This window comes from Falco naumanni, chromosome 13, assembly GCF_017639655.2.
Source record: "Falco naumanni isolate bFalNau1 chromosome 13, bFalNau1.pat, whole genome shotgun sequence".
Lineage (NCBI taxonomy): Eukaryota > Metazoa > Chordata > Aves > Falconiformes > Falconidae > Falco > Falco naumanni.
Genome location: NC_054066.1, coordinates 311,864 through 320,878, shown reverse-complemented (window position 1 = coordinate 320,878; position 9,015 = coordinate 311,864). Strand labels below are relative to the sequence as shown.

At 59.9% G+C, this 9,015-nt stretch overlaps 1 protein-coding gene across 1 annotated transcript; it reads right to left on the bottom strand.

Moving 5' to 3' along the window:
• Window positions 1-474: 474 nt before the first annotated feature.
• On the bottom strand, window positions 475-7,899 carry OLFM2 (olfactomedin 2). Its single transcript, XM_040613834.1, has 5 exons — window positions 7,588-7,899; window positions 6,400-6,555; window positions 3,360-3,579; window positions 2,768-2,874; window positions 475-1,448 (listed from the first exon to the last, which is right to left on the bottom strand). Exons 1-5 carry the CDS (start codon window positions 7,594-7,596, stop codon window positions 771-773), a joined length of 1,170 nt encoding a protein of 389 aa, XP_040469768.1. The 5' UTR covers window positions 7,597-7,899; the 3' UTR covers window positions 475-770.
• Window positions 7,900-9,015: the final 1,116 nt, after the last annotated feature.

Here is a 9,015-nt window from a genome sequence, read left to right as displayed (position 1 = left end):
TCCACCCCCTCCATCCCTCCTCAACCTCCAGGCAGCAGGTTCCCTCTCCCCCCCCAGGCTCAGGATCCCTCTGCCCTGGCCTCGTTGGGTGCCCATTTGGGGATGAGCCACCCACGCAGGGTCTGCTCCCCCCTGGCAGGGTCTTCTCCCCCCTCCCCCAGCAGGGTCTGCTCCCCTCCCTGCTTGCTGCAGCTGCTCCATCATTTATTTCCCTTCCCTTCCTCCTGGCCTCACCCAGCTCTGCTGTAATTTCCCCAGCGCCGCACCCGCATGCATTAAACATGCCCATAAACAACATCGCTGGCTGCCGGCGCATCTGGGAGGGGGCTGGAGATGACAGAGGGGATGCAGGAAAAAGGGGGGGGGGGGGGAACAGAGCCATCAAATGACAAATCATAATAATTTTTTAAAAAATTCGGGGGGGGGGGGGGGGAAATATCAGCACAAGCCCCATCAAACGTCAAAGAGCCTGGTTTTATTTGCTGTCAAAATAAAGATGCCAGTCGAAAATAAATAATAAAAAAAGAAAAAGAATGGAAAAAAAAACCAACCGAGGTCAGCTCAAATGAAGGCAGAAGTGATCCATGCGCCATGACCCGCGGGATGAAACCGAAGGAATATATATTAAAAAAAAAAAAAAAAAATACAAATCAAAGAGGAGGAGGAGGAGGAGGAAGGCTCCGTCCCCTAGAGAATGGCCGAGGCTGACGTGTAGAAAACCAAAAAGCTGGAGGAGGGAGAGCAGAGGAGTCCGGCGTGGGGAGATGGGGTCACAGTTCCCCCGACGTCTTTATGACGTGGAAGAGCGTGACGTTGTAGATGACCTGGTGGCCGTTGTTCCAGGTGTAGAGCACCCTCTCCCGCGGGTTGTAGTCCAGCATGGATATGTGGGAATACTGGTTATGGAAGGGAATATCCGTGTATTCGTAGCTGGAAGTGTTTGTGTAGTAAGCAAAATAAATCTTGGCACCGGCCAGGTGGGAATTGGTGACGTAGAGGGTCCCGCAGATCATGAAGGATTCTCCGGCGCTTCGTTTGGGGTAACCCGTGTCCCAACTCCTCAGGACCTCCAGCGTTTGGGGATCCACCCGGCTCACCACGATGTTGCCGGCATTTTGGTTGGTGGTGTAGACGGCCCAAAGGCCGTTCTCGTCCACCATGAAATCGATGTCGGAGAAACCACCCCAAGAATAAGGGAAAGTGTTGTTGTAACCGGCGCCGGCCAAGCTCCGCTGCACCAAGACGCTGCGGGAACGAAAGTGGTACTTCACCGCGATGTTACTCTGGTATTTGTTGTAGTAGAGGGACCCGTTGAAGACCACGTGGCCGGTGCCGGCCCAGGGATGCGGGAGAAGATGCTGCACAAAATTCTGCCCCGTCACGAAATCGTTCAAGGTCCGAAATTCCAAGACGCGTCGCCCTTTGTAGTAACCGTCCATGTACCACACCTGCAGCGGGCTCCGGTTATGGGGTGCTCGGCCCAAATGGGGCTCCACTCCCCCCATCCCCCCCACGATGAGCCCCCAGGACAGCCAGACATCACCCACCCCCCCCCCACAGCCCCCCACCCCAGCACACGCCGGGATACACCGTTTTCCCAGCTTCCCCCCTTGGAACTGGGGGTTCTGGATCAACTGCTTGGTTAATTGTTAATGCTTCGCTAAAAGCAGCCGGCTTGATGGGGTTCCCCAGCCTGCAGAGACAGCGCGTCCCCTACGTGCAATGGAGCAGAGGGTTGGCACCCCAGCGAGCGGGCACCCTGGCACGGGCATCCCAGGTAGGGTGCACCCCAGGTGCATGAGCAGCGTGCACCCCAGGAGGCACGCACCAAGGTGCTGGACCCCAAGCAGCGTGCACAAGCAGCGTGCACCTCAAGGAGCATGCACCAAGGCACCCCAGGGAGCATGCACCATGGTGCCTGGACCCAAGCAGCATGCACAAGCAGTGTGCACAAGCAGCGTGCAACCCAGGGAGTATGCACCATGGTGCTGGACCCCAAGCAGTGTGCACAAGCAGCGTGCACAAGCAGCGTGCAACCCAGGGAGCACACACCAAGGTGCTGGACCCCAAAGAAGCATGCACAAGCAGTGTGCACTCCAGGGAGCACGCACCAAGGTGCTGGACCCCAAGCAGCATGCACAAGCAGTGTGCACAAGCAGCGTGCACCCCAGGAGGCATGCACCAAGGTGCTGGACCCCAAGCAGCATGCACAAGCAGTGTGCACAAGCAGCATGCACCCCAGGAGGCACACACCAAGGTGCTCGACCCCAGGCAGTGTGCACAAGCAGCGTGCGCCCCAGGGAGTATGCACCATGGTGCTGGACCCCAAGCAGCATGCACAAGCAGCGTGCACAAGCAGCGTGCAATCCAGGGAGCACACACCATGGTGCCTGGACCCCAAAGAAGCATGCACAAGCAGTGTGCACCCCAGGGAGCATGCACCATGGTGTCTGGACCCCAAGCAGTGTGCACAAGCAGCGTGCACAAGCAGCGTGCACAAGCAGCGTGCACCCCAGGGATGTGTCCCCATGGGGGCACAGCCAGGAGCGACACCGCAGCATGAGGCAGGTGGGTTGCAGGGGACACAGCGCCTGAGGGGTGCTGGGCTTTTGCAAAAATTCGGAGCCAGGAGCTGCCCCCCTCCAAAATTCCCCTCTGCTGGGGTCTGGGAGAGTTTTAGGGAGAGACCCCCCAGAATCCAGCCACGCAGGAGCCACGGGGAGGCCAGGCTGGGTTGTCCCCCCATCCCGGTGCCCCTGCCACTCACCCGGCTGTCGGCACTGGGTGTCATCGTGTCGGTCATCCACGACCCGAAGCGGGAGCCCGACGCGCGGATGGTGATGGGGTTGCTGACACCCGTCAGCTTCCCGCAGCCTGGGATAAGGGAAAAGAGTTTGGAATTAGGGAAGGGCAACCGGGACCATCACATTGCCCAGTTCCCCCCAGTCCCGTGGGCATCACGGGGTGGGACCAGGGTTCTCCTTCACCCCAGGGAGCCCCAGGAGTCTCAGGAGCCGGGGGACACGGCAGCAGGATGGGGAATCCTTAAGGAAAAAGCACCGCTGGGCTCTGGCAGCTATTCCTGAGCAAGGAAAAGTGGTTCCTGCCCTATCCCAGCGCCCGGCCGCACCAGTAAATTCCCCATCGGCACATACTGGAGGATGCTGGGCTGCCAGGATTATTATTATTCGGAAGATATCGGCAGTGCAGCAGAACAGGAGGTCCGGCGAGCACGTGGGCAGAGCGCACGGCAGCCGCAGGCAGGGCTGGGCTCTCAGAAATGGGAAGCTGGCAGCACTGCCTGCCCTGCCCGCACCCGGAGGGACCCCTGCATCCCTGCCTGGGGGTGGGGGTCGTACCCAGTTTTTGCATGCAGGCGTGCAGCCGTGCCTCCAGCAGCAGCACCCGCTGCTGCAGCTCCTCGTAGTCGTAGGCGCCCATCTCCTCCTGGATGGCCAGCAAGCTCCCGGAGAGGTTCCTCACCTCCTCCTTCAGGTGCACGATCAGCCTTGTGTCTGACTTGTACTGATCCAGGACGGGCATCAGGGGCAGCAGCTCCGTCATCTTGTCCTTGAGTTCCTGTTTCAGTGAAAAAAAAACCCCAACCCAACCCACCCCCCTTTCAATTAATCCCTTAATTTAAGCCTGGTGATGCTTGGCCCCATCCGTGCCTGTCCATCCCTCTGGATGCCCCCAGCACAGCGGCCCTGATCCCGTGGCCTCGTTAACACACAAGAGATGAGCCCTATTCCCTAGGCTGGTAATTAATAACAATTAGAAGGCTTTGCTCGGGGAGCCGTAGCTAATGAATCAGCGGCAGCCGATGTTATCGCCTCGCTCTGCAGAGTGGGAGCCAGGCAGGATCTGGCCACAGAGCGATGCTTTACACAGGAGGGATGCAGGAGGGTGCGGTGCTAGTTCTGGGGGAATGAGAGCACCCTGTGTACCGCAGGGATGCTCGGCTCTGGGATTGCCACAGGGGTGCTGAGCCCCAGGACCAGCACAGGGATGCCCGGTGCTGGGAGCCCTGCAGGTATGCTTAGGCACCGGGAGTGCCACAGGGATGCCTGGCCCTGGGAACACCACAAGGATGCTCAGCCCCAGGACCATCGCAGGGATGCTCAGACCCCAGGAGTCCCCCAGGGATGCTCAGACCCCCAGGAACCCCACAGGGATGCTTGGGCCCTGGGAGCCCTGCAGGGATGCTCAGCCACCTGGACCGCCCCAGGGATGCTTGGACCTGGGACCACCACAGGGATGCTCATCCCTGGGACCATCACAGGGATGCTGGGACCCCCGGAGACCTGCAGGGATGCTCAGACCCTGGGAGCCCTGCCAGGATGCTCAGCCCTGGGAGTCCCACAGGGATGCTCAGACCCCGGGAGCCCCACAGGGATGTTCAGGCACCTGGACCGCCCCAGGGATGCTCAGCCCTTGGAACACCACACAGGGATGCTGGGACCCCGGGAGCCCTGCAGGGATGCTCGGACCCTGAGAGCCCTGCAGGGATGCTCAGCCACCTGGACCGCCCCAGGGATGCTCGGCCCTGGGATGACCACAGGGATGCTCATCCCTGGGACCACCACAGGGATGCTCGGATCCCAGGAGCCCTGCAGGGATGCTTGGACCTCCAGGCCCTGCAGGGATGCTCGGACCCCAGGAGGCCCACTCGATCCTGCCAGGCTGGTGCCAGCCACCGCGCCAGCATGGCAGAGAAGCGATGCGGGGGAAGCACGGCAGCAAGCTGGCCCTGGCTGCAAGCCACTCCACCGAGTCTCCTTCACTCAAGGACGCTGCAAATCCACAGCCAGCACCTCCATCCTGCTCTGCAGCCCCTGGCCCCGCTCACTGTCCCATGGCTCAGTGGATTTTCCCAGGAGCAAGCCTGGCTCACCAGCACCTTTCCTCCCTCCTCCTTTTTCATTTCGGGACAGTATCACAGGGCCAGCATTCCCATGTCTCGGTGGGATTGCATCCCGGTCACAGGGCTCAGCACCTCCTGCTGTGATTAAACCAGCCGAGACATTTGCTGCAGCTCAGATGTTTAATCAATGTCTCATCTCTGCAACTGTCAGCGCCCAGCGTCCACCCGAGCATCCTCCATCCTGTTTCAGTGCCAAGAACCAGCCGCTCCCGAGACAGAAACACTCTTTTAGCTGTCAGGATGAAGCCTTGAGGTTCCCAAAATAAACCAGTGCCCCAGCGGGAGGGCAGTAATGGGATTTCTTGGGGGTGCAAAGCTGCTGCAGCACAGACAGCATCGACTGGCCGGCTGCATCGATCAGCGCGGGGCGCTGACGGCTGTCACCCGTCAGGTGGAAATCATGGCTTTGCCAAGGAAGAACCGTGTTTCGTTTAATTAAAGGTGTCGATTTGCAGCCAGATGGGCTGGGAATTGGCCATCTCTGCTGTCCTGTCACGGGCACAGCTCTCCCCACAGGATCCAGAGAGGCAGCAGGATGTGGCCCCGGCTTGGTTTGCCATGCACACGGTGCAGCCATCGTGGCTGGGCACCCTGTCCCAGTCCTGCACTGTGCATCCACGCTGTATGCTCAGGTGCCATGGGAATGCTCAACTCTGGGATCACTGTGGGGTTGCTCTGCCCTGGGACCTCCACAGGGATGCTCGGCCCTGGGAGCACCGCAGGGATGCTCAGCCCTGGGAGCACCGCAGGGATGCTCAGACCTGGGACCACCGCAGGGATGCTCAGGGACTGGGACCTCCACAGGGATGCTCAGGGACTGGGACCACCGCAGGGATGCTCAGGGACTGGGACCACCGCAGGGATGCTCAGGGACTGGGACCAGCGCAGGGATGCTCAGCCCTGGGAGCATCACAGGGATGCTCGGCCCTGGGACCTCCACAGGGATGCTCGGCCCTGGGACCACCGCAGGAATGCTCAGGGACTGGGACCACCACAGGGATGCTCAGACCTGGGACCGCCGCAGGGATGCTCGGCCCTGGGAGCACCACAGGGATGCTCAGACCTGGGACATCCACAGGGATGCTCAGGGACTGGGAACACCGCAGGGATGCTCAGACCTGGGACCACCGCAGGGATGCTCGGCCCTGGGAGCACCACAGGGATGTTCAGGGACTGGGACCACCACAGGGATGTTCGGCCCTGGGACCACCACAGGGATGCTCAGGGATTGGGACCACCACAGGGATGCTCAGCCCTGGGAGCACCACAGGGATGCTCAGCCCTGGGACCACCACAGGGATGTTCAGCCCTGGGACCACCCCTGCACGCAGGACCCTTCCCACAGTGCCCACCCACAGTGTAGCATCACGCAGCACCATGAGCTCCAAGCCAGGCTGCCCAACCCAACAGCTGGTCCCACGGGTGCGAGAGGCATTGGGGGTGGGGGGCGGGGTGGGGGAGGGGCACGGTCTCACCTGGAAGCTCTTGGCATTGAGGCTTTTCTGGCTCTCAGCAGCCACCTTCAGCTGGGAGTCCAAGCCCTTCATCAGCGACTCGGTGTTGCGCACATACTGGAGGTCCCGGTAGGTCCGGAGGTCCAACACCTCCATCGACTGAGAGATGTTCTGCACCTGCGTGGTGGGATGGGGGGGGGGGGGATCTAATTAACACAGCTCCCTGCTGCTAATGAAGAGGTCTGAACTGAGGAAATTTGGGCTGCGGAGACAGAGAAAGGATGGGGAAGGGAAAAGCAGCCCCCAGGACCAGCCTGGGGTCACCAAGGAGACCCCACCCCGGCATCCCCATCCCCAGGGAGCAGGAGGATGCGCTGCTCCTGGCATTTATGTAAACACTTGCGAGAAAACTCATCCCCCTGCAGCTTTAATGTGGAAAATAACCCGTTTTACTCATCCTGCTTCAGCTGTTATTTGGTTTTTTAAACCACCCGAGCGCACATTTCCCAGCCCTGCTCTAGGAGCTTCCACTCTTTAATTTCATCTGCCGCAGCTGGGAAAGTGATTTTATTTCCAGGCTTTCAAATGATGGGAACGTGACCGTGTTCCTCAAACGGTTCTTTATTTATTAGCACCAAACCCGCTGGTATTTACGGTGCCACCACCATGGAAAGGAGCTGCTTAAGAGGTGGTTTTGCAGCCACGTTGGAATAAAAGTTTAATCGTGGCGTGGTAAAAACCAGGGGGAAATTAAATGAGCTCCGCTGCGGGGAGGGGATGGCGCGTGGTTTCTGCCGGGATCATGGGGGGAAACCACCCAGGATCCACTAAACCCAGCATTTGCCTCACGGGGTTGCTTGGGATTTATCTCCTCCGGGTGGATTTCATCCCTGCGGTGGGCTCAGAGGGGGCATGGCCAGGTGCTGGTGGCACCGTGGGCACGGTGGCAGTGACATCCCTCCGGCAAACCTAAACGCCAGGCAGGAGGATGCCAACGCCCCTTGCCACAGCGGGATGCAGGAACGCTAAGGATGCTCGTACCAGCTCTTGGCACGCCGATGGGACACCCCCGGGGTGCACCCACGCTGCAAGGGGCTCCCCCACCACGGAGGTCCACGCTACTGGGTGAAGCTGTGCGGCCTCCCAGCCACAAATGGACCACCTCGTTAGCCGGCGATGCTAATTAGTGCCTGGCCGGCCGATGCTCACCTTCTCCATGAGCTGGCGGAGCTGGTGGCTGCGCAGGTCGCGGGAGCAGGTGCCCTGGACGGGGATGACGGCCGTGCAGAGGCATTTGCCGTCGGGGGCTTGCGCCGAGGTGTAAACCTGCCAGCCCTCGTCGGGGCTCTGGAAAAGGGTCTGTAGGAGAGAGGAGGGGGGATGTCAGGGCCCTGAAGGATGCCCAGAGCCCCCCACATCCCCCCCAAGCTGCCCACATGCGCCCCAAAACCACAGGGGCTGGGGCAGCTGCTGGAGCATCCTTCCCTCTCGGTGTCACCTGGCTGGGGAAAAAACAGCAAGGGACCACGTCCCAGTGCCAGGAGGAGCCCATCAAACCCTTCCTGATCCATCCCCACCCCCACCTCCACCCCCATCCCATCCCCATCCCTGTGCGGTGCCGGCAAAAAGTCCGGCGCTGAGCGCATCCCTGCCCTGCTCGCCCCGTGGAGCTCCTCTGCATCCCATCACCTCAGAGCCCCTTTGCCTTTTCCCTTCCTTCCCGTTTTTTATCCAGGTCATTTTTATATTCCGCCCCCCCACCCCCCCCCCCCCCCCCCCCCCCGCCCTTCTCCCAGCCTCATTTCACCGCAGCATTCTGCTCCAAATCCAGGGATTTCAGCTTCCCAGTGGGTCCCGCGCCAGCCATAAAGCAGCAGGATGGAAGGAGATGACAAGGAAATGCTCTTCATCATCTCCCACCAGCCAGCCCCGCATCCCTCTTCTTCCTCCCGCACCCCCAGCCCGCTGGTATTTCCCACTAATGGAGTCACCGAGGCAGGAATTGCCTCTGCCACACCCGGAGCTACGAGTACTAATTATTTTTATATATATATATATATATATATATATATATATATATATATATGTCTCCTCGACAGAGGCAGGGAAGTATCAGCGCATCCCCCTGCCCCGGTGGACACCCAGGTGGTGGGTACCCAGGTGGTGGGTACCCAGGTGGATACCCGCGCATCCCCGGCTGAGCATCCCACCAGCCCCACCGCCCTCGGAAAACCCATTTTTTTTGCATCCAGCAGCAGCTTTTCCAGGTGGATCCAGGCTTGGGATTGTGCTTTCCATCTCCCCACGCAGCTGAGGATGGGGATGACCACTGCAGCCTCCCACTGCCCCCCCATTTTTGCCCCACTCACCCCCAAAAACCAAGCAGAGGAAGGTCCCCTGCACACACACACACACCCCTTCCTCCTCCCTTTCACTTGATTTAGTCACGCCACAGATTGGTGTTTTTTGCACTGGGCTATTTAGCCTTTCATGGGTAATTCATAATTATTAATTATGAAGATCAAGAGCAAACTCATCGCTCTCCCAGCCCCTTCTGCACCGAGCCGGGCGAAGATAAACGATCTGTTCCCCGTAACAAGCCAGGGACGCTCCTTTCCTTTCCACGCAGCGGTTTTA

Excerpts from the sequence above, each read along its gene's own strand:
- OLFM2 (XM_040613834.1), bottom strand. Across the intron at positions 3,580-6,399 it reads TCAATGCCAAGAGCTTCCAG|GAACTCAAGGACAAGATGAC; the intron begins GTGAGACCGTGC and ends TCACTGAAACAG. Across the intron at positions 1,449-2,767 it reads CACCCAGTGCCGACAGCCGG|GTGTGGTACATGGACGGTTA; the intron begins GTGAGTGGCAGG and ends AGCCCGCTGCAG.